This window comes from Mytilus edulis, chromosome 5, assembly GCF_963676685.1.
Source record: "Mytilus edulis chromosome 5, xbMytEdul2.2, whole genome shotgun sequence".
NCBI classification, from domain to species: Eukaryota; Metazoa; Mollusca; class Bivalvia; order Mytilida; family Mytilidae; genus Mytilus; species Mytilus edulis.
This window is the reverse complement of record NC_092348.1, coordinates 92,566,564-92,590,972: the sequence shown is the minus strand read 5'-3', so window position 1 is coordinate 92,590,972 and position 24,409 is coordinate 92,566,564. Positions and strand designations below refer to the sequence as shown.

General features: G+C 30.4%; 2 protein-coding genes across 12 annotated transcripts in view; one reads left to right on the top strand and one right to left on the bottom strand.

Moving 5' to 3' along the window:
• The window catches only part of LOC139525559 (tRNA-dihydrouridine(20) synthase [NAD(P)+]-like), a 627,966-nt gene that overhangs the window by 584,490 nt on the left and 19,067 nt on the right, over positions 1-24,409 (top strand). The window contains exon 16 of the transcript XR_011664925.1: positions 20,905-20,962. The gene's annotated coding sequence lies outside the window, so the exon portion shown is untranslated. The remainder of the gene's footprint in view (positions 1-20,904; positions 20,963-24,409) is intronic.
• LOC139525556 (kinesin-like protein KIFC3) overlaps positions 1-24,409 on the bottom strand; it is a 54,315-nt gene that overhangs the window by 15,052 nt on the left and 14,854 nt on the right. For 7 of the 11 annotated variants that reach the window (XM_071320995.1, XM_071321002.1, XM_071320992.1 and 4 more), the window contains 11 exons: positions 24,161-24,300; positions 21,238-21,285; positions 19,981-20,095; positions 16,619-16,678; positions 7,563-7,657; positions 6,720-6,912; positions 4,431-5,047; positions 3,754-3,939; positions 2,972-3,250; positions 2,304-2,415; positions 1,840-2,021 (listed from right to left, as the gene is read on the bottom strand). In XM_071320995.1, the coding sequence (XP_071177096.1) occupies positions 1,840-2,021; positions 2,304-2,415; positions 2,972-3,250; positions 3,754-3,939; positions 4,431-5,047; positions 6,720-6,912; positions 7,563-7,657; positions 16,619-16,678; positions 19,981-20,095; positions 21,238-21,261 (1,863 nt within the window). In that variant the 5' untranslated portion in view covers positions 21,262-21,285; positions 24,161-24,300. Of the gene's footprint in view, positions 1-1,839; positions 2,022-2,303; positions 2,416-2,971; positions 3,251-3,753; positions 3,940-4,430; positions 5,048-6,719; positions 6,913-7,562; positions 7,658-12,346; positions 12,582-16,618; positions 16,679-19,980; positions 20,096-21,237; positions 21,286-24,160; positions 24,301-24,409 lie in introns of those variants that run through there. The other 4 variants (XM_071321003.1, XM_071320996.1, XM_071320997.1 and 1 more) reach the window with 2 other exon arrangements.

The following is a 24,409-nucleotide window of genomic DNA, read 5'->3' as shown; positions in this document are numbered from 1 at the left end:
ATTTTTTTCATTATGCTTGTAAGTTGTCATTTTATCGCGCTTTTGTAGCATGTTTTCCCTTCCTGTTCATTTGCATGTCTTTTGGCAAATTCATTTTAAAAATTAAACACTCTACTGTAAAAAAAGATACATATGGTAATCTTTGCATTTGAAGCACGTCTTATTTTCTTCTACCTATAGGATAAAACTCTCATATTAATATGTGTATACCAACACGATTAATCATTTGATACAAAAAGATAGTTATATAAATACGGATATTTCTTAGAATTGAGGGTCATCCTTTAAAAGTTACGGTCATCATTTACAAATTGCGGTCATCTTAAAAGCAGTTACGGTCAGCCTTGTTATGAATCGCTGATTCTGTTACGGTCATCTCGATTGTGATTTACGGTCATCTTTGCGATTTTTTCAAATCGAATTTCCCGTTTCATGCACATTTCTCAGAAGTAATTAGTGATTTCCGAGTGATTCTTTTATAAATTTACATCGTTTCAATGTATGATTTGTAAAGAAAATGATATAGAAACACTTGAACAGACAATACAGAAACTGACCTAATTTTTCATCCGACATCTTGGGATGACCGTGAATGCAGTTACGGTCATCAGCTTTACCCCAGTGACACTAGTCATTTTTAAGGCCTTTTATAGCTTGCTGTTTGATGTGAACCAAGGCTCTGTGTTGAAGATGGTACTTTGACCTATAATGGTTTCTTTAACAAATTGTGACTTGGATCTATAGAGTTGTCTCATAGACACTCATACCACATATATCTATTTTCTATGTTACAGTAAATAACAAAGAGTTTGGATGATTTACAATTGCACTTTATCAATCAAAACAAATAATATAGCTTGATAACAGTGTTTAAGTACACTTCATTATTGTGTGCTATATGTGGGATCTAAAATGCACATATTTAGCAAAAATAGCAGCAAAATCTTACATGGTTTCTTATGAACTAAACCATTTGCATTTTTTTAATATTTGACATTTATATAGATATAAGAAGAAGTGGTATGAGTGCCAATGACACAACTCTCCATCAAGTCACAATTTGTAAAAGTGAACCGTTAAAGGTCACATCAATAGTTATAAACAATTTTGACACCAAAGTATCATGCAAATTGGTTAGACAGATGGATGGACAGACAGACAGACAGACAGAGGTATACCATGATACGTCCCGTAAACAGGCGTATAAAAACTCTTCTACATACTTAATAATTGCCATATTGGCATGGAAATAAAAAAAAGCCTATAGTTCAAAATATCTTTGGTGGTCTACAAAGTCAAACATGGACATTTAAAAGTGTCAGTTTTAAATAAAATTTAGTTCTCTTAATAATAGTATTCATAAAATATCATCATAAAAGAGAAGGCTGGTACAGGTAAGGGGTAATTTTGCAAGTAGAAAATATTGGGGAAAAAAATTGTCGCAAAAATCCAAAACTTGGATCGATCTTTCCTTATCTAACTACATCAAGTGAATTTGAAAATCCCGAATTAAATTGCTGCAAATCGGGATAGAAAAGGCTAAAAGCCAAATAAAGTTTCCACGAAAATAAGTTGGTTTACAGTAAGCTGAAGGATGATTAGACTATTGTGGATTCATTATTATTTGTGAGATACCAATGTTTGTAGATTTCATTGATAGCAGTGATTCAAAATTTAAATGTTTAACAAATTATATATTTCCTATTTGGTTGTTTACAGATTTTGACAAAACCTCAATATCAGATATCCACCAATATGTAAAATTTTCTCAATCCACGAAATTTGGTACCCACAAAAAATAGATGAATCCACACTAATGACCTTTTGAACTGTACATACCTCTGGTTGAGTGCTGGTTTGTGTGAAGACTTTATCCACTTCAAATGTCTGAGTCCTGGCTTTATTGGCCACATATAACAATCCGTCATCATCTCTATCGTAATCTATGACATCATTTGCCATAGCGCCACTACCATCCTCCCTGATTTTTGGCCTTACTCTACAGAACACTCTTATATTACCTATGATGAAGAAAAAAAATCCATCAGCCCTTTCCCCATATATAAGTTCAAACATTAATACACCATAATCTAAAAACAATTTTTTTTGTTTGCTCACCTTATTACAATAATTAGTCCAGGGGTTGAAGTCATAAAACTTTGCTCAGACCTCGGAGCACAAAAATCATGCTCGAGACATGAAATCAAGCAATTTGATTGGTTAATTTGGAGTAGGAGTACAAAAAACTGACTCGAATAATACATATACATCTACACATTGTATAACCTATGTTTTTTACTAACCTTTTAGTTCTACAAGTTCATTATGGTATTTCTTCCTTAAAAACATCTCCCTGTGGTATTTCTTCACCAATTCCTTATTGTATTCATTTATTTCACTTATTGCTTTTGTTGTCTGTAATATAAACAGTACATGTATATAGTTTTAATTCATTGTATAATTTTTTAAGCATTATTTTCAAGTTTTTAAGTTTAGTAAAATATGTCAAAGTTTCAAAAAAAATGTCATCTTGACTTAAAAACAAGTAATGTAGCCAAAACACCAGATAAAATTATTTTTCAGTTGGCACAATTTTTTTGACATTCTTCGAATGTTCTGAATTGTTCTTTTGTTTATGTTTTGATTAATATTAGTGCCTCAATATTCAATTTTCAAACTATATTGTATGGATTTCTAACTATAACAATCTATCTTTCATCATTTTTCAAATTTCTTATATGTTTATGTTTTTGTCTTACAAAGAAACGGATCAAGAAAAGGTCTATGATAAGTGGTTTGTTTCTAAAAACAATGATAATTAAGCATAAACAAAAGAAATTATCAATTTATGAAAATTTCTTTGGACTTCCTTCCCTTCCCTTCTCCACCTCATCTATATTCATTTCTGGAGAAGCCCTGAAAAGGACTATTTCACATTCCGTACATTCTTAATTTATACTTGGAAACATACCTGTTTTGTTACGTCTGTGACAGTTTTCTTTATAATTTTAGGAAACTGTTTAGCTTGTTTTTCTATCAGTATATATGACTCTGTCAGATCAGAATACAATGACCCTAAAACACCAATTTTTTGACACATGACATTATACTGCTTCTGTAGGTTATGCATGGATGATTTCATGGCTTCTCTGACGTCTGCTACTGTCCTCTCCTTGTCTTCTGCTGCTGCCTGAAGGGCTACTTCTGATTCTGACTCTAGACTGGAATACTGATTCTGCCAATGTTGTACCTAAGGAGTTTAAAAAAACTATTAAGATAGTACAGTCAGAAACAAATTGCATATTTACATAGATATATCAACAACAACAAAAAAATCCAAATGTTGATGAACAGCCATTACTCCTGAATGGCAATATTAAAAAGCATCAATATAGTAAAAACATATTAAATTTCAAAAGAATAGATTGAACAGTTATCAATTCAATACATGGAAGCAACTTCAAAGGATGTTTTCCAATGAATCAAGAAGGATTTTCTTGTCTTCCACTGAAATTTTCAACAGTTTGTATTACTAATGAATAAAAATAAACTATCATAAATTTGGATTGTCCACAGCAATTCTCTTCATTAACCATAACCATTAATGTTCACACCTAATACTTTTGTTCCAATACAAAATTATCATTAGCAATTTTCAAGATGTACTTACTGAACATTATATTTTTTTAAGATTCACTAAGTATGTTTGTTTATATTTAATCCTTGGATATTGGTCAGATTTTTTAATTATACCTGTTCAAGTAATTGAGTATTATTGCTGTGAGACAATGTCAATTTTTGTTTACACTCTTCAATCTCTAACTGGACACTGGTCAGTTTGGACTGTAAGACATCTTTGTCTTGTTGACAGGAGATGTAAGAACTTTTTAACTGCTCTGATTCTATCTGGATTTCTACCTTCTTTATTTTTGTCACTACCTAAAAATAGATGATAAAAAATAAGAAGCAGTTGTATGATTGGTAATGAGACAAATCTACACCAGAGACCAAATGACATTGACACCATTTGAGAGTATAGTCTTGAGAAAACGATTATACTTCGGAGGGAACCATAAATGGCTGACCCGTGTTAGGAGAGAACCATATCTCTTCCACGTTAAAGACACCCTTGAAGATTTTGAAAAAGAGCAGGCTAATGCCGCTACAAGGCAGCACTGGCACCCGCAAAGTGGAAAGAGGTTATTATAAGTTACAAAACTTGTTTCCCAATCCACTATAAATAAATATGTTTAAACTAAGACATTGAAGATAGCAACTATAGATCACTGTTAACCCTTCAACAATAAGCAAAACTTTTACCACATATAAAGCATTTGGTCCAAGTACAAAAATATACAAAAGGCAAAGAAATGACATTATGAATAGTTTACTAAGCAACTTAATTCTGAAGAAGATTTGTATAAACTTACTTCTGGACTTTTTGCCTGCAGTGACATAATCTCTGCCTGAAGGTTCCTGACTTTCTGTGAAAGTTCCTGATTTTGATTTTTTAAATCACTGACTTCCTCCCTGTGTCTTGCCTGTAATTTATGTAATTCACTATTCTTTTTCGTTATTTTTTCATCAAATATTTTGATTTCTGAACTAAGTTTGACTAGATCGTCCTGTAATTGTTGTTGTTCCTGGGTACTCAACTTAAACAGATCTGATGTCCGACTGTTTGTCCTTTTTAAATCCTCTATTTCTTCGTGTAACTTATCATTATCGGTCTGTAATTTGTCCACTTGTTTTTCCGTGTCAGTATGACACGGCCCTGTATTATCATTTTCATGACTTTTATATAATTGCAATTCCTGTTCTAATTTACGATTTTTATCTTCCAGTCTTTCTATAACTTGTTGCAAGTCACTGATGTCGCTAGAGTTATCCCCCTTAGAAGAACAAGAATGATTTTCCATTTCTGATGTAATTGTTTCCAGTTTTGTTGTGAGTGATGTTTTTTCTATCTGAAGTCTCTTGATGTCTTCTATAAGTTTGACAGATGGAGGTTGTTTATAACTACCTGGAGGTATGGTATTCATATTACCTACAAAATCATAACACTGTATTACTATACATAAAGACCTCTTTTGAAAATTGCATACTGTGCATTCATTAATATTCGTTGGATACCGATTTTCATTAATTTAAATGTTCAAAGAATTACAATTTTTTTCATAAAATGAGTGCAGACTTTGTCAAAACCATGAAATTATATCTTCATGAATATACAGGGGTTTCACAAAAATTGGTACCCATGACAATAAAAGAATCCAAAGTATAGGTTTTTGAATGTATTGCATATTTTGTAATTCATTTCAAATATACCCTGTATCACAAACATAAAAGTATGTAAATCCATATCGCTTTTCATTCATACTTCTATGGAAGTTTAACCACCTTGACAACAAATTCATTATCACCAATCAGGTTTTTTATTATATCCATCCTTTTATATGTGATTTCTTATCTCTGAATAGTGTTTTTGACTAGCTCCTTCTAAAGCAAATATAGTTATCACATATATCAATCATTATTTTTTTTTACCTGTACATGTATAAGAATGGGATTTTGTTGATAGAATTAATCAAGCAAATGGTTTACCCTTGTCTCACTTTCAATGCTGACATTCTTTGCCTTTTAATAGCTGGATGTGCCTAATTTACGCAGATCCCATCTAGATAAGGAGTTAATTGAAGGTCACATAAATACTGATTCAATGAGGTTGAATTATTCACTTGTAAGTGAATAATTAATCAGAGATGTTTCTTAGCTTCTTTTGTTTTACAAAATTGAACCAAGCTGGTTGCTAAGAAGAAAATATTATTTCACTATTCAATTTTAATGATTGAACCAAAACAAATCATATTTTTACTATTTTTCGTATGTTATATCTAATGCAACTTTAAGACTATTTTGTAAAAATAGCTAATTATAAAGAATCTTTCATTAAAAGTACTATGAGACCTAAAACTAGGCCCCCATAATAGGCTCATGTGTTCAGGTAAAAATACATATTTGACAAAAGTTGGTTATAATTTTGAAACAAATTATAATAACCTGTTTTTAACTCATAGTCTGAATCTGATATAACTGTTATACATACATTTTGAATTTGAAGTTCTATCTATGACAATATTAAATGAAAAAAGAAGTTTTTATGAACATAAAGAAATTTTCTTACCAGTTTAACCAATCTTTAGTGTGTTTTACATGATATATATTCATATTTTAAAACTAACTTACCCCCAACTCTACAAACCAGTAATCATACAATAACATTTATATAACAAGAGATTAATACCCTTATATCTCATTTCAAATACTAAAGCATCATTTAAATCTATATTTTATTTAACAAATAGTTCAAGTGTTTATAAAGGCTGTATACTATATTGTTCGTGAAGAATATTGTAAATACTTGGGGCACTGTTTTCATAAACTTATCATAAATAAGTATAATTGAAGGCTAAGAAATAAATTTTCTCACAATCAATTGGTTAAAACAGCAATATTATACATAACTGTGTATAAATATTTTTTTAGTGATCTTCTGCCATTTGCAGTGCTAGCCCCTTATAGACTTCCTAAGGGAAGTAATTGATAACCTCCTACATAGTTTAAACTACTTAGACCAACTTGCCACCTAGGCCCAATGTACACTTACTACTCAATACTATTCCATTTAATTTTGACCTCTGGTTTTTTATTTGACCTACCATTTATTTTGTGTTCCATGTCTACGAGTTGTTCCTCGTGTTCCTCGATAATACTCTGTAGATTATCAATGAGGTTATCCTTCTCTTGGAGTTGTGTCTCCTGACTTTTACACAGAATCTTCATTTGTTGTCGTTTTGTCAGCTCCTCCTTCTCCAGACGTGATTTATAATGCTTGTTCTTATCTGTCAGAGTCTAGAACAATAGAAGAAACACTTTGCTATATATACAATATTTATCTACAGTACCTCAAATTGAGAAATTATTGCAATGTTTTTTATTATTGTGAAAAATGCAACAGGGTTATAACCTTTATTATTGCAATAAATTAAACTCGCATTTTGAAATTTTTTACATGAATTAAACAGGATTTTTATCAATACATGTATCGAATTATTAGTCTAAAATGATAAAATCACAATAATTTCTTTACAGTAATATAGAAGTAGCTTGCTAACATATGTTCATCAAAGTTATTAGATAATGACAATAATGGCAGTGTGAAAGGGAAAATTTCAAGCCATTCAGTAATAAGATTTCATATCTATGATAAGACTTGTCATCCAAGCCTGAGCTGAATGAAAATTCCTGAGAGGATCCAAACTTCCTTTTCTTTCCTTAACTTTCACTGATGCAAATTTTTAATTATGGGTAAGACTATTTCTCATATCAACATATTAACCCCTTCGTCCCCAATCCCACCTGTAGTTGTGATGGCGGCCACCATTCTTTTATGGCCTGTATAACCCTCTATACTTTTTTAGAACTACCCCAGCTAAACGTTTTGACACCAAGGACTTCAACCATGCAATTCATGGTCAATAAAAGCAATGTGTGTATATTACCTTTATTTTAAACAACAGTTCATCCCTCTGTGTATTCCTTTCGTCCAATTCTTTCTGCAGTGCATGATATTCCACTACAGAGAAGTTTTCATTCTCTGCAATAAAAGAACAATTTTTATTAAACATATACATGTATATAAATAAAAACATTGTATCAAATAAAGGCAAACATTTGTCATATTAGTCAAGTAATCTTTTCAAGATGAAAATCTTTAGAGGTAGGTACATTATAGTAAGACACATACCAATACTCTGCATTTAGAGGAGATAAATGCACTATCTTCAACATCAGTAATTGGGTGATGGATGTATTTTCATGTAAACCTCCCAAAAAAGAATTATAGCGAACCCTATGATAGTTTTCCATAGATTCACCTGCAAGTTACCTGTCGATTTAAACTTTTGGCAGTTCTATTGTCCCATCTAACAAATACAACAGGTATTGTTCTCTGTATAGTTTATTCACCAGGACCTTTAAATTTCTTCTAGGAGAAATATATCACTCATTGATTAATATACCTGAACAAAAAATTGAACTGTCAATGATGAAAAAATACTTATACCAATACTAAGAAAGGACTCACAAAACTGCATGTGGTGTTGTATTTATTCAATACCAAAAACTCGTTTTTAATGTGTTCAATATTAATAATGATTTAAAAATTAAACGTTGATTTCTGATCAAATATTCAATAAATATTTTTGTGTGTTTGATAAATAAAAATTTGAATATTATTATTTTTAAATTAAGGTCTTCATAAACATAGTCTATAAATTAACACCAACAAAAAACATGCAAATTCATTGGAAAATACTAAAAAATGTGTCTAAAATAAACTTTTTATTATTAAATCAGATTTTATATTGAACAGATTGAAAATATATTAATGAAATATTGAATAAATACAATATTACATACAGTTTATGTGAGTTTATAGAAGTATTTCAATAAAAAAACAGATAATTTTTTGGTCAGGTAAATTAATCAATGAGTGATATATTTCTCCTAGAAGAAATTTAAAGGTCCTGGTGAATGAACTATACAGAAAACAATACCTGTTGTATTTGTTAGATGGGACAATAGAACTTACAAAAGTTTAAATCGACAGGTAACTTGCAGGTGAATCTATGGAAAACTATCATAGGGTTCGCTATAAATGGTTCAACATTTCTACTTTTTCAGAGACTGTAAATTCAGAAATCCTTGCCAGGTTTTTATTATTACGAAAAATGTGACAGAGTTGTAAACGCAATAATTTAAACCCACATTTTGAAATATTTTATATGAATCAAACAGGATTTTTCTCAAAATCGTAAAAATTAAAATCACATTTAAGTCTGAAATGACAAAATCGCAATAATTTCTGAATTTACAGTAGTAGAACTTTCTGTTTTTGTTTTAAAGTTAAAAGAGGATATGAAAAGAAAGAAACTGGTTTCTAGGCATCAACAGCCATGACAGATGAATAGATCATAATTTATCCTATTAACTTAATAAACAATTAACCAAATTGCCTGCATTTTTTTTATCACTGTTCCCAAATAATTTCTGCTCCAAGACAGAGGAGACAGTTCTCCTTGAGATAGTTAATTTGATGCTTGAAGGTTGTTATCAATTTTTTTTAAATACATGTCAAGCGACCAAGTTCAGGCATATGGTAGGGATGCATTTTAAATACTGGTCAAGTGACAGTCATCTTAAGGAATATGGTCTGTCTCCATGATGGTCATTTTGCTATACAGCAAAGTGACCATCATCTCATGAGAAAGTCATTATTTGAAAATTGTATTTCTAAAAATGAGTCAAGTGACCATCATCTTGTGGCATAAGGTCAGTATATAAAAGACATCTTTAGGCATAACATGGTATGGTTGTAAGTTAACAAAGAAAGTGCACACAAATATGAATGCTTGGGAAGCTCCTATAGCCCCTCAATTGCTTTGAAACAAATTAAAATATTTAATTTTACAACTGGAGAAACTAAATCCTCATTAATCATTGGTTTTGTACATAATATGATATACATGTAATTATAAATATTTCAGTGGGAAAGTAATATATCATATTTCTTTTATTATCAATTTTTAAAATTGTTCAAATAGACTACACATTTATCAACTTTTCTAAACTAAAACATGAAAAAATATCCCAAAGGCACTTTAATTTTATCATGAAATTACATGTTTTGGTCCAACTTAAAAACCCAACAATAAGCAAGTTGTAGACAAGAGCAAGGATTCAGTCATAATGAAGGTTTTAGGAACCACATTAATGGTTGTCTTATGTTATATCTTTATGTTGTTGTTATTTACAGAATATGTGGTTAGATGGCAGATATTTGTTTGTTTCTGTTTGACTAGTTTACAACTTTTCAAAACATCTATTTGTATCGAAGACTAAGTTGCTATCAAGATGTCTTTTGGCGGTTTTTGCCATTGAGTTTCTGTCTTTTGAAGTCTACTATGCCTGTCTTTTTATTCATATAGGCCTGTACATCAACGTTACTCAACTACATATAACAAGAGTGCACACGCTGAAATGTCTCGCCTTCTTAACTTTTCATTGATATTATGTTGAAAGTCCTAAAAAGAAAGCTTTACTATGACTATCACATAAACATAACATGTACATGATCCAAAAAATGAGGTCATGGTCATATAAACCAAACAAGAAATACATGTACATGTACTTTACAATCATTCAATACCCTTAATATGGTTGATGTTTTGCTTAAAGTTTCTAAGAAAGACTTAACCAAGAAAACTAAACATTGACCACTGAACCATGAAAATTAGGTCAAGGTCAGATGAACCATGCCAGGCAGACATATACCGCTTATAATTCTTCCATACACTAAATATAGTTGAAGCATTTCTTGTAGTTTAAGACAAAAACACAAAAATTTAACGCTGAGCAATGAATAGTGAAAATGAGGTCAAGGTCAAATACAACCTGCTAGACTGACATGTACATCATAATAAAATATTTCCATACACCAAATATGGTTGACCTATATTGCATATAGTATAAGAAAAAAAGACCAAAACTCAAAAACTGAACTTTGATCACTGAACCATGAAAATGAGGTCAAGGTCAGATGACACCTGCCAGTTGGACATATACACCTTACAGTACTTCCATACACTGAATATACTAGACCTATTGCTTATAGTGTCTGAGATATGGACTTAACCACCAAAACTTAACCTTGTTCACTGATCCATGAAATGAGGTCGAGGTCAAGTGAAAACTGTCTGACGAGTATGAGAACCTTGCAAGCTACACGTACCAAATATAGTTATTCTTATACTCATAATATGATAGAAATTAACATGACAAAAAATCTGAACTTTTTTCATGTAGTCACTGACCCATGAAAATGAGGTAAAAAACATTGGACATGTGACTGACAGAAACATCTAAACATGTGGCATCTATATACAGTGTATGAAGCATCCAGGTCTTCTACCTTCTAAAATATAAAGCTTTTAAGAAGTTAGCTAATGCAGCAGCCGTTGGATCACTATCTCTTTGTAGAGCTTTCTGCAACAAAAATCGCAGACTTGACAAATATTGGACCCGTGAAAAAGGTCTATTGTTTCTGTCTTAAATATGTCAAACATCGCTACTATGAGGTACAAACATGGTTTGTAAATCATTCTTTCACAAAAACATACCAAATAGATCAAGTCAACTTCGCAGTCAAAACAAATAAACAGGTTTAGTAAACGTACAAGTGCTATTTTCATGAGAGTCCAATTTATTTGAAAGTCTTGTTATGAAGCAGATTCAGAAAATTGAAACAAATTTTAAATGTTACTCATCATTTTATGAAAAATCAACTAAATATCTGTATTCATAACACAATATATAATGATGTTATGGTAGAATGGTGGAATGACCCAAGACATTTTATGACAATTGTGAAACCACTATTGCATAATAATTGATCATTTTCTTGTTATTTTAGAATATTCAAATGTATACTGCAGCTGGTCATTAATTTAATTATTTATATACAGACATCCAACTTCACCCTTCCTTTACTTATTTATAAGACATAATTAGAATTAGTCCCTGTTATTTATTAGAAACAATTCTGCTAGTAACAGAAATGAAAGTTTGCTAATAAAACCTTCAATTTGTAGCTTATAGACAAATCAATACAGAATTATGTAATGGAAGGCTGATAGATTAAGAAAACTTTGCTGTTGAACTTACAGAATTAAAACAATATCAATATCACATGATTATTGGCAAAACATTTCCATTATGAAATGATATTCTGGGATGAACACCCAGATATTATACTGTGTGTCACAAAAAGAGCTTTTAATGCCTTCTAATAGAATCCATTGTGTAATAAGAATTTGTGTTTGCAAGTGGTCTCTTCCATTTCATATCATTCAAAAGATATTATTTTTTTTTCTCTGGAATTTAAGTTTAAAGTTGCTAAAGTGCTATCACATGTAGCAGTGGCTGATCCATTAGAGGGGTCAAGGGGTTTGAACCCCCCCTTTTTTTGGACAATTAATGCATTTGAATGGTGACATATGGTTGGAACCCCCCCCCCCCCCTTTTCCTTTATCCTTGGTTGGGACCCCCCTTTTGAAAATGGCTGGATTCACCCCTAGGTAGCCTAATGAAAAGTCACCTGAATCAAGCATTTTAAGTGTTGGCCATTCAATTTTCAATACCTTACAATTTTTTTTAAATGGCACATTTTAAGCAGTAGCAAGAAAACTGGTTCACACAATTGTTGAATAGATCTGATATCTCTCACCTTTTTTACACGAACATTTTGAAGGGGAAATGTAAACTTTTCGTAATGTTGTTACATCTTGATGACAACAACTATATCTGGCTGTGACAAACATTGTGTGTTTACGTTCGGTGTGACTTTATTACTTAAATTTTCCATACATATAGTTTGCTTTGACTTTGTACATTATTGTCCACAATCAAATACTGTGTCAAATGTTTAAAGCCACTGTTTGTAAAAACCACAAGGTCAATGAATAGATATCCTGAGGCTATTTAATTTGATTTTCTCTCTTTTCAATAAAATTCACAAATGAATGTTAACTGTAAATGGACTTAAAATATTTTAACCCTATAAAAATCCATCACTCCACTGAATATTGTATATCTCAATTAGAAACTCAACAGATGTAATCCTTATTTTCTTCTCTAGATACAACATTTACACTTTAATTCCTTTTTTACTTGTATGAATATTAATCATTTCTTTACATTTTTACACACCACAGTAATAATCCATCATTTAATAACCACAATTAACGCTATATATTGTAGACTTGTAGACATATTAGTCGCAATGGACAGCTATTACGTAACTGAACTTTATTCACAATCATAAAAGATGCACAAATTCCAATATGCAATTATCTGGTTTTTTTTTTTGAAAATCAGAGTGCAGCACTCAACCTTCATTGATTACTTTTCAATAAGGATATGTTCTCAAATGTGAAATTTACATTATTTTCCATTTCCTTATTTTACAGCAAATATTTTTGTTCCAAGGCATCTGTGTAACAATCCTATTATCTAATAGCTACTAAAATATTTATTCCTTTTCAGATATATGTTGAACATAAATAAAACTGGTGTAAGTTTCCTTTCAAACTGATGATTTCAAAAATGCCACTATGAAAATTGTTGAATGAATTATTCACTTGTTATATTCCAGTTAGTAAAACATTTTAACATCATGAATGTAAAAGTTCTCAACACCTCAGCAATTTTTAAAAGACTGTCATTGATAAATGTAACAAAGTTTACAACACATAATTACAAATTACATGCTTCAGGTATTTAACACAGATTATCTCCCATGAAAATCCTTTAATGTCTTTTATAGTAGTTTTTTTTTTTTTTTTTTTTTTATCTCTTCTTCATTTATGATCAGATCCTTTGATGATTCAGATCACTCACATTTACACTAATATTGGTCAAAATCTTCTGAAACTTTATATAAAGCCCAAAAATTTACAATTTGTATTTGTGACGTACTGTAAGGAGGCACAGACAGAATTAATGTATTTAAGTCCAACTCTAAAATGCAGTTTAATCCCCTAGTCTATGGCAGACTTAATTCAGATTAGCTTTTCTGCACTTTTTCTAACGCCAACTGATCACAATACCGTATTCTTGATGTTTTCGACCAATTCAAAGCAAACCTATATTGTGAGATAAAAACCTATTACTTCTGTTCTTAAAATGATCTTTTTTAAATTAAATATTAAATTGTGTGGGTTGTTAGTTGTGGGTGGCTACCTAGCATATCTTGATTGCATTTCTAAACTGTTAAAACTATCTTTTTGTTTGAAAGGAAATATTTTGATCTCAGTAAAGGGTAGCCAATTTTTATTGATATATTGTCACTTTTTAGATAAAATAAATCTCCATGTACACTCATTATACCCCAATATAAACAAGGGTGTGACTGTACTCCTGACAGGTGATATATTGTTGCCAAAGTCAGCATAAAGACAGGAATAAATCTGCTGATCTCTATTAAATACAGGACATATTATTTCATGTTATCAGTATTTATTGCCGCATCATTTTAGATTGAAGATTGTCCAATATGCAATCAGAACAATAAAAAGCAGTTTCTAAAAACAAACTAAAAAAAATTAAAAAATTCTGTAGACTTTTTCAAATGAACTATTTTTTTTTAAATTCTATAAAAAAGAATCTAGACAACCTGTACAAGAAAGACAATGCACATTTATAATAATGCAGCTTTTGTTACAAAATCAATCTTTGAACATGAAAGTGTGTTGGATTGATTCCAAGAACTGTCTAGACCAATCATTTATTAACATTTTATTGAACGTCCAAAGAAAATGTTGCTAGCGTTTATAAGTGCATCAATCTCTTGTTGATATCACTCTATAAAGAAATACAAGTTAAACTTCATCCCCATTAAAATAGTGAGGAAAGAATAAGCTTTGCTGCATCACTAAGAATTATTTGTCATGTCAAATTTGGTCTATTAGAACAATCTCCAATAGGTTTATACAGCCTGCATGCATCTTTCAGCAGAGACTTAAACGATTTTGATGCGTGGGCCCTGCATTTATACCCTACATTTACCATTATTTTTGTGAAAGGTGTAAAGTTATTATTAACCATTTTAAACCTTACTTCATAAATTTGCCTAATTCAACATTTTAAGTTACATACAAAAGCCATCATTCAAAATCTTTAGACAACATCAGTATGGTAAATAAAATTCATAATAACTGTGTAAGTGACAAAATATGTAAAGTGAAGATCTTACACTGAAAACATTTTTTCTGTACAAATTTGCACTGATTGTTTCCACTATACATTTAGTAAAGCAAGGTGGTCAACTAGATGATTTTGTTGACAAACATAGATTCCCTTTCTATTTGTGTCTCATTCACACTTTTAAGAAGTTACGATCACAATACTCACTAAGGGAAATGGGAAGAAGAACTGGATCCACAACAGGGGTTCAAATTAACATTTGGTACTGGAAAGTCCAGGGACCTTTCACACTCCAAACTGAAAGGTCCACAACCTAAATTCCAGGTGACACTTTTACTTGGAATATTTCCTAACTCAGTAAGATACAAAATTAATGTGCTTTTGGTGTAAGATTAATTTTACTGTTAATAATAAATGTAAATTCGTAACTTCCGGGTCCATTTCCTGTCAGAAAAACATTGAAAATATCCGATTGTACATGGTTTTTAACGAAATTACCCGAATATTCTTATCCGATTTGCCGATATATTCTTATATCCGATATTCGATTACATGATGCAATTAACATTAAACATATAGGGAATGGTTTGGTGTTTTGAAATAATATTTCAATAGCCGATATATTCGTTTAGCCGATATCTGATTAGGTGGAGTCTACTGTATATTATAAATTCAAATAATCTTTTTTGTTTGGTATTGAGGATAGTGTAAGTGTGGGTGGATGTGTTGTCTCAACTATTAGTAATCAATAACTAATTATACCATTATAACAGTTCTTAAGTGTATCATACAGTTCTTAAGTGTATCATATCTAGTTACACTGACTTTTATAATATATAAATTGTTACTCTATAAAAATAAAGTAAGAAAGTTTCAGATTTTCACTGGCCCTTCAAAATTGAGAAAAAATGAATTGTAATATATGTTTACACTACCGGTATTGTAATTGTCTTCATTTCCAGTTTATGGCAATGTTGTTTTGTCAGTCAGATACGATTTTACTTGGATTTACACATTATTTATTGGCGATTTTAGGTATAAAGCTAGTGGTTGAAAATATGAACATCGCTGTCATGAATAATAAAGATGAAAATAAATTTTGAGATCGTTTGGAAATTTTTAAAAGGTTGGCAAAGTTAATTTTTATTTTCTTTCAAATCGAAGGTCTGTCGTGCGTAGCTAGTAACCTAAACCAAAGTCTGATTGCAAAAGTGGAAGGTTGCTGACCTTGGACCAGTGCTATTTAAACCCCTGCCTCATGGGAAAATTTTAATTAGTATGGATCTGCTAATTATTTGGAAGAAATCACTTATTTTACTTATTGAAAAAAATAAACAAAATTTGTTTAATACTGCACTAGTGTTTGCTGGAATCTTGAACTTTCTGTAAAAATGTCTGGTAGTTCAGAAATTTCACCCCCCTTTTTTAATAAAATAAAAAATATTTTTTCAATTTATACAAAAATGTTTTTATTCTAATTAAAATTCATTGCAAATATCACAACTGTATTTTATGAAAAAAATGATTTTTACAATTCATATCTGATTAAAAAGAAATTCTTATCTACTGTGGAATCATTATTATTCGTTGGATACTAATTTTCGTGGATAATGGGGGTATAGGTGAACCAAAAATATTCAACAAATAGCAAACTTTTGCAAAATCACAAAATCAAATGTCCATGAAAATGCATGTTTTTCTCAATCCACGAAAAATTGGTACCCACGAAAATAAATGAATCCACAGTAATTAATTTCATCAAAAAAAATTCAAAGTATAAGAATTAATTTGTTACCTTTGTTTCGTGTTTCATCTTCTGATTCTGAATCAGTTGTCTCCCCTTCTTCTGGATCAACTAAAACAAAAAAGTGTAAAGTCATTAAAAAACTTTGGTAAAGCAGACTATTCAATTTTTCAAAATATTTTTTTCTGACACCAATAATTTATGGTATAAACAAGAATGTGTCCCCAGTACATGGATGCCCCATCTGCACTATCATTTTCTATGTTCAGTGGACCGTGAAAATGGGGTCAAATCTCTAATTTGGAATTAAAATTAGAAAGATCATATCATACAGAACATATGTACTAAGCTTCAAGTTGATTGGACTTCAACTTCATCAAAAACTACCTCGACCAAAAACTTTAACCTGAAGCGGGACAGACGGACGAACGAACAGACGGACACTCTGGCTTCCTCCACCAATAAAAACTGGCCGCTACGAAATAGCCCAAAAGCGGTTCTTAAAAGTGGCGTTAAAACACCAAAAATCAATCAAATCAATATTTCTATAGTTGAGTGTGTTGTAAATATGCTCCCATATGACTTGAAGGAATTTCTTGAAACTTTGTATCTCGTGCTAGATTACTGATTTATTTTAAGTTGTTCAGGATATTTTTCTTGATTATAATAGTACACCCTTTTTATATTGTAAGTGATTCATAATAGATTCCTAGAGTGTTTGTTATGTAATCGGCATTCTTTTTACCCTAATATATGGATTTTCTTTAAACTTTCTAGAGTTGTGGATGATATTTTTATACTTTCATAAAGTTGAATTAATTGCTTAACAGAACATTTCCTTTAGTTCATATTAACTGATAAGATATTTTAAAAGATATGGAATAACATTAATCTGTTATGTCTAAATCATCGACTCCCTATTAAAAGGGGTCGCTTTTGGGGTATAGAATGTGACGACAGAATTTGTGACATATGTAACAAAAACCAACTAAGTGATGAATATCATTATTTATTTAATTGCACTTTTTTCAATAATGAAGGGAAATCTTTATTACCAACCATAATGCTGACAAATTTTATGAATTATTTAAATCTGACTCTTACAATGTTGTTCTTAAAATTGCAAAATTTTGTAAAATTGTACTAGCTGCTGTTATTTAAACTAGTATTGTTTCAACCATTAATATGTTCATTTGAAGTTTACTGTCTTCCTTTAAATGCATTACTTTTTCAAATGTATATATGTTAATGAATGTTTATAATGTTCACTGTTTTACTTTGTTATTTTGTTATATTATGAATACTGTTGGGGTCTTTGAGAAATAAAAAACTTGAAACTTGTTATATCTTTTTTTTTGTAGTTTGAAATATTTGTATTTAACTAAAATTTCTTTAATATTTATAATATGTCTTTTCAGTTTATAAACATTTCCATTCCCAAATATTTTTTTTTTAAATAGAAATGTTTGAATTTTCTTTTTTTCTTTACAATTCATAATAATTTTTCATCCAAAATCTACTAGTCAAAAAGTGATAATCTGTTGCAATTTTATCAAGCTAGCTATTTATCTTTAACAGTTAAATATTTTTAAAAACATTTATATAGTTCTAAAAACACCTATTGTTATTTATATAATCATCTATTAAAGTATAAAATGTTGGCATTCAAGGAAGAAACCAAAAAAAGGCATGATTATTTTGTGAGCTAAGCACTCTTTTGGTAATTTCACATTCTGAAGGCAGGATGACAAAGGGCAAGGCCTAAACAATAACAACTTGCCTGATTGGCCAAATACAAACCAAAACTTACTTGTCAGAATGGTTGTTGTCCCAAAAATATTTTTTTCTATATTAACCCTTAAAACCTTTTAAGCATTTAAGGAGGCTCGCGGGTATAAGATTTTCAGAAAAAAATGAAACATTTATTTTTCATTACAAATTTTATTAATTACCTTAAGTAGTAGTTACTTTATCATATGGCACAAAAATCATTCCAAAAAATCAATTCGTGTTGGCCCCAGCTGACTTTTAAAATGTAGATATCATTGAAAAAGCTCCAAATTATCTCCCTTTGGTGCAAAAATGTCATTTTTTGGCATTAAAATTGAAATATCTTTTTTAACTCATCGGTGACCTATATTTTTTATTGTTGTTTTCGAATAAGCTGTACATAAACTAAATAATTGTAAAATTTAAGCGATTTCTGTAATTTAGTTCTTTTTTTATTTCGATATTACCGCTATTTCTCCTATTAGTTCAACAGAAAAAAAGGACATTTACAAAAATGTATGCTTCTTTCGAAGGGAGATTGTGAGCGTAAATGAACAGTGACCCCATTTTTTTATTTGATTTTTCTATTAAGTATAAGACAAAGTTCATTTATAGAAAAATATATCGAAATCCTATATTAGATAAAAAAAAATCGATTTAGACCCGCGAGCCCCCTTAAGGTTGATTCACTGAAAAAATTAACAAACAAGAATGTGTCCTCAGTACACGAATGCCCCACTCGCACTATCATTTTCCATGTTCAGTGGACTGTGAAATTGGGGTAAAAACTCTAATTTGGCATTAAAATTAGAAAGATCATATCATAGGGAACATGTGTACTAAGTTTGAAGTCGATTGGACTTCAACTTCATCAAAAACTACCTTGACCAAAAACTTTAACCTGAAGCGGGACAGACGGACAAACGGACGGACGGACGCACAGACCAGAAAACATATTGCCCCTCTACTATTGTAGGTGGGGCATAAAAACAATACAACAGTGCCAAACTGTCTATTCAACATGGAGCCGAATTTGGTTCTGTGTCGTTACCGAACTTTCTTGTTACTTTATATACAAAGACACTGCTGATTGGTAAGACTGGTTCCCCAGATTAGCATGCCTTTTATCTGTTAAAAAGTATCTGACACAGAACCAGTTTTACATTACCGATCCCAAGTAAACAATGATATTTGTTTTTATCTTCTTTTCTTGCTTTTTTGTTTATTACTTTGATCATCAAATAAACTCATCATAGATACCAGGACTAAACTTAGTATATACGCCAGACGCGCATTTTGTCTACAAAAGACTCATCAGTGAAGCTCAAATCAAAAAAAGTTAAAAAGGCCAAATAAATTACAAAGTTGAAGAGCATTGAGAACCAAGTTAGAACCAAGTTGGATTTAATCTAGTTTCTACAGAATGATTTTACTTGTCTTATCGGACATGCTTGACATGGCGTTTACCTGTCCAAATTATTTTTCTGGTATGGAACAATCTAACAAGCATAAGTGTCAGTAACTGTTCAGAAATTTTAAGATAACTTCAACTGTTATTGCAAGTACAGATGTATTACTAATGTATACTTTAGCTTTGGGTGATGAATGTCACCAAACTTTTATTAATAATGTAAAGTATTTACCATCAAATCCTAATTGTTGCTTCCATATCTCTGCCCTTGATGGTGAAGGAACTGGCTTGTTCCCAACAATCCTAGGGCTGTAAGTCATGGGAGTCTTAAACACAGGCTCTGCTCTCTATCAAAGTATTTAATGAAATTATAAGCAACAATTCTTTTACATTACCAAAATACTAGTTATCATTTAGAAAATTATTAAAAAGCAATAAACAAAAACATTTTTTTTCAATAACAAATCACTTATTATATATTTTACTTTAAACATAATTAAAAATTTAATCTGTAAATGCGTAACAAATCTTTCAAATCATGTAAGGGAAGACATAAAAAGTTCAATGTAGAATAAAAAACTTAATTCATATAGTTTTTCAAAAGTTTATTAACCGATAAGGATATATATAAAATTTGTGTCAATTAAACAAAACTATCAGCAATTTTGACCTCCAAACTATTTGAATTAAGTTTTTTATCCTTCATGGATTTTTTGATGTCGTCCCTAAATTCAGAAATTTTATAAAATCAGTACAAGGGAAATAACTCTATTTTTACAATTGGCAATTTAAGGAATCAAACATGTAACTCTTTCTTTACAAGTTTTATTATGTAATTATGGAAATTTCTTTCACAAAATTATTATACCAAAACTTATTCATATATATATATATATATCTAGGGTAAATTTCACTGCCATTGCATATGTCTGCATGCATGGAAGTTTTAAAAAGAAATAGTAATTCTCTTGTGTAAACATTAAAAATATTTTTAAACTGTTTGTAACAACCAGGATAGTACATAATTATATACATAACAAAATTATTACCATTAATTTTTTGGTAATCTAAGAAATTTTCATTTTCAAAATTACGTTACAAATTCCAAAGATCTGTAAACAAAAAAATATCAATATTGCTTTACAAGTCAACACAGGTCTAAAATATCTAACATTTGATTTCCAAGAAACATTACAGCAAAATGCATTGAGTGTGTAGGTAAAGGTAATATCTTTGACTAGCTTGCTTGCTAGATGAACTGTGAAGTCATTATTAGGTAAGTATACTACCCTCCTTTAGAAGAATTCTAGTCCTACAGACAGATAGATGAAGAATGGTTATCTGTCGAACTAGTCTTCTCTTTGAGGAGGGTAGTACACCTAACCTAATGATGACTTCATGGTTCAGTTAGTAAGCAAGCTAGTCAAAGATATAACCTTTACCTATACACACAATGCATTTTGATGTAAATGTGAATAAAGTTTCTTACCTTAATCTTTGGTGTTTTATTCATCTTTAAAACTGCTTCTTTTTCAAACTGTAAGAAAAATTATGTAGATGTAAAAATTTCATATGGGTGTGTTTATCACTCTATTTACTATTCTCTGAACAATTATGATATATGCTTCAGTTGATGAAAGAACACCTTGGAAAATAGATCTGGAAAGAAGAGTTGATTTAGTTCTTTATATAATTTTCTAACAGTTCAATAACCACTTGTTCCAAAAGACCTTATTGCTATTTGAGAATCTGGTCAGCAAAATTTGACCCAAGGTAAGATGTATTAATTTCAAATAAACTAGAGGCTCTAAAGAGCCTGTGTCGCTCACCTTGGTCTATGTAAATATTAAACAAAGGAAGCAGATGGATTCATGACAAAATTGTGTTTTTGGTGATGTGATGTGTTTGTACATCTTACTTTACTGAACATTCTTGCTGCTTACAATTATCTCTATCTATAATGAACTTGGCCCAGTAGTTTCAGTGGAAAATATTAGTAAAAATTTACAAATTTTATGAAAATTGTTAAAAATTTACTCTAAAGGACAATAACTCCTTAGGGGGTCAATTGGCCATTTTGGTCATGTTGACCTATTTTTAGGTCTTACTTTGCTGTACATTATTGCTGTTTACAGTTTATCTCTATCTATAATAACATTCAAGATAATAACCAAAAACAACAAAATTTCCTTAAAATTACCAATTCAGGGGCAGCAACCCAACAATGGTTTGTCCAATCCATCTGAAAATTTCAGGGCAGATAGATCATGACCTGATTAACAATTTAACCCCATCAATTTGGTTGGTTGACTGGGTCACTGGACACATTTTTGAAACTAGATACCCCAATGATGATTGTGGCCAAGTTTGGTTTAATTTGGCCCAGTAGTTTCAGAGGAGAAGATTTTTGTAAAAGTTAACGACGGATGCCAAGTAATGAAAAAACTCACTTTGCCCTTCGGGCCAGGTGAGCTAAAAAAGCAAGAGGTTTATTACTTGTTTTAAAAATGTCATATAAATTCTTGCGTTTCGTAAACAAGGGCATAAACATGGAAATATGTTTTTCTGATATTTGGATGAGTTGAATAATATATATCCACTGAAACAATAAGATTTTATCTGGAAATGTTATTATTTTAAATGTCAGAAGTGTTCATCCTTAAGTACCTCAACAATAGTTTATATTCTAGTACCTGAAATATGCCATTTGTTTGTTTGTAAGAGAAGTTTTGGATTATTTCATTGATTTCCAATAATATAATACAATGTAACTCAGGATCAACTTAAGAACTAAACTTGTTTAGAAAATTTCTACTGACAATAAAATGAAGAAAGAATTTGTTTTAACAAAGTTTTTATACAAGTTTTGTTTTCGAAAAAACAAAAGAAAATTTTTCATCTATAAAATTTTGGGAACAAATATCAATTTGAAATATTTCATAAATGATGAGATTTAACTGACATAAAATAAAAATTCATTTACCACAAACTAACCTGATTTATTATTCATGTAACTGTATCCTTTTCATTATAAACTTGACAGAATATTTTAGATCAGAGAAAATTATAAGGAAGTTTTATGTCAATTGGACATGTTGACAAGAAAAGGTTACAATAATACATGTGACAAGAAAAACATATTAACATACAAAAGAATGAACAATTATATTATTAACAGAAAACCCCAGGAGAACTTAGTCTTTGTAATTTTCAGAAACAGGCTAAACAAATTATGGACTTGACAATGGTATAATAACTGTGTATAGCAAGACTTAGTACGACGTAGTTGTAATAAAGTAAAACCTATTGTATATACCCATCAAATCAATATAACAAATAAAGCTAGTTAAATACACTTCTCCAGTTGTTTAAATAAACATAATTTATATTGTTTGACATAGAATTGAGATTTTAAATATATGTACCCTATGATGTTACTTAGTAATTCACAAATCTTAAATTTCCTTTGATGTTTTTTTGACATTTTGATACTAATGTGTTAATCTTAATTACTAGACACTCTAGATTTGGCAATATTTATTATACTGTAAACAATCTTGATTTCACCATTTTTTACTTATAGAAAAATCATGCAAAAATAAATCATCGTGAATATCATAAATATGAAAAACTCGGATCTTTTCACAAAGTTGATTAGAAAAACACGAAATTAAATAGCGGTGAAGGGGATTGAAAGAGTGACTTTGGAAATAAAGTATCTGTGAAAATCAGTTGGTTTACAGTATACTGAGCTAGTACACATTTTTGTTAAGGGCCAGCTGGAGCCTACCTACAAGTGCAGAATTTTCTTGCTGTATTGAAGACTCATTGGTGACCTTGGGCTTTTTTCAGCTCTTTTTCTTTGGGTAGTTATCTCTTTAAAACATTCCTTGTTTCCATTAATAATTTAATGTAACATCTTAATTAATTTATAAATAATCATAATTCCAGAATATTTAGACACATTTTTTTAACAGAAAGCTGTGCTTACTCCTCAGCAATCTTCTATATTAACATGTGCGGATAGATGGACATCATACCAGGAATCAATGAATGGGACAGCAAAACAACAACTCAATGGTCAACAAAGTACTCACAAAAAAAATGAATCCAAGGTAAAAAAATTACATTGAATGTAACAATAAACATGTAGGGTTACAGTGTGTGTCCCCCAAGGCCTTTTAGAACAATGGTTACGACCATGTTTACCAATCACCACAACCACAACCACCTTAAACCAAAACTATAACTTAATTAAGGTCAGAGAAACAAATGGTCTGATGCATAGTCAGGAAAACATAAACACAATAAAACTATTGTAATGCATTAAATCATTTGTTTTGCAAAAAAAAACCATACCCAGGTCATAATACTTAGCATATAAACTAATTTATAAATAGAAATATATATACCTTTTACTTACTGGAAAACAATAATCCAAAAAGACCTCACAGTTAATCTAGAAAGCCACAAGTTAATCTGGATATTAATCTCTTTCTACCTTAATCTTCTAGTGATCGATCTTAATGCATATCCCTGTTGTTTCTACAATCTGTGGACATAAAAACTATACATTTAAAGTGAACATAAAATTACAAACAAAATACAACGCTTAAAATAATTCAGTGCTTTTATTTTTAACTGTGAAAATTGGCAGAGAG